At 23.4% G+C, this 772-nt stretch overlaps 1 protein-coding gene across 1 annotated transcript in view; it reads left to right on the top strand.

The window, feature by feature from the left end:
- LOC119594829 (store-operated calcium entry regulator STIMATE-like) overlaps positions 1–272 on the top strand; it is a gene marked incomplete at its 3' end in the record, with an annotated part of 24,297 nt that extends 24,025 nt beyond the window's left edge. The window contains 1 exon segment of the mRNA XM_037943915.1: positions 173–272. Coding sequence (XP_037799843.1) covers positions 173–272 — 100 coding nt within the window.
- Positions 273–772: the final 500 nt, after the last annotated feature.

Below are 772 nucleotides of genomic sequence, written 5' to 3'. Positions count from 1 at the left end.
GATACCCCTGCTTTTTAGCAATATATTTTCTTTCTCACTGATATTTGGAAGAAAATCAAAAGATGTTGAATGATCAGTTTTTCATTGTAAGAAATAGGACCATACTATGATATAACTTATTTTATCACTATGTACACTGTGCAGATTTAAGAGAATTAATTATTTTCCACAGGCACTTATCTTCTGGGTAACAGACAACTTCTTGATGCTGAAGGTGCGGCAAATACATGATGATGGTGTAGAGACTGGCTACAGTGAGGTCTCTACATCCGCTCAACTAGGGTTTCTCAAAGGTATGATTATGTTATATATCAAAGTGAGGGTAATTACATTTTCTTTAGGGGGAGGGGGGGGGGTGATGAAAAGGTTTCAAAAAAGTTCTTGCAAAACTTTGCAAAAGATTATGAAACCTGTTTGCATGGTTTTTACCAGAAAATTTGTTTTAAAAATTTCCAGGTAATAATTGACAAACCCAACCATATATATTTTAATATATTTTATATATATTTTATATTATATATATTAATATATGAATATTTTATATTAAAATATATTTTTATGATTTTAATAAAATATAAAAATATATATAAAATATATTAAAAATAAAAATATTATATATATATATATATATAAAATTTTATATTGTATAATATGAATAATATTTATTATATCTGGTTATTTTTGTGTATATAATAAATATATAATTTTATATATTTTATATAAATTTTTATTTATTTTTATAAAAATATATACTTATTTTCTATTAAAAGGG

The sequence above is a fragment of the Penaeus monodon genome, chromosome 34 (genome assembly GCF_015228065.2).
Source record: "Penaeus monodon isolate SGIC_2016 chromosome 34, NSTDA_Pmon_1, whole genome shotgun sequence".
NCBI lineage: Eukaryota > Metazoa > Arthropoda > Malacostraca > Decapoda > Penaeidae > Penaeus > Penaeus monodon.
This window is presented reverse-complemented; position numbering and strand designations above follow the sequence as displayed.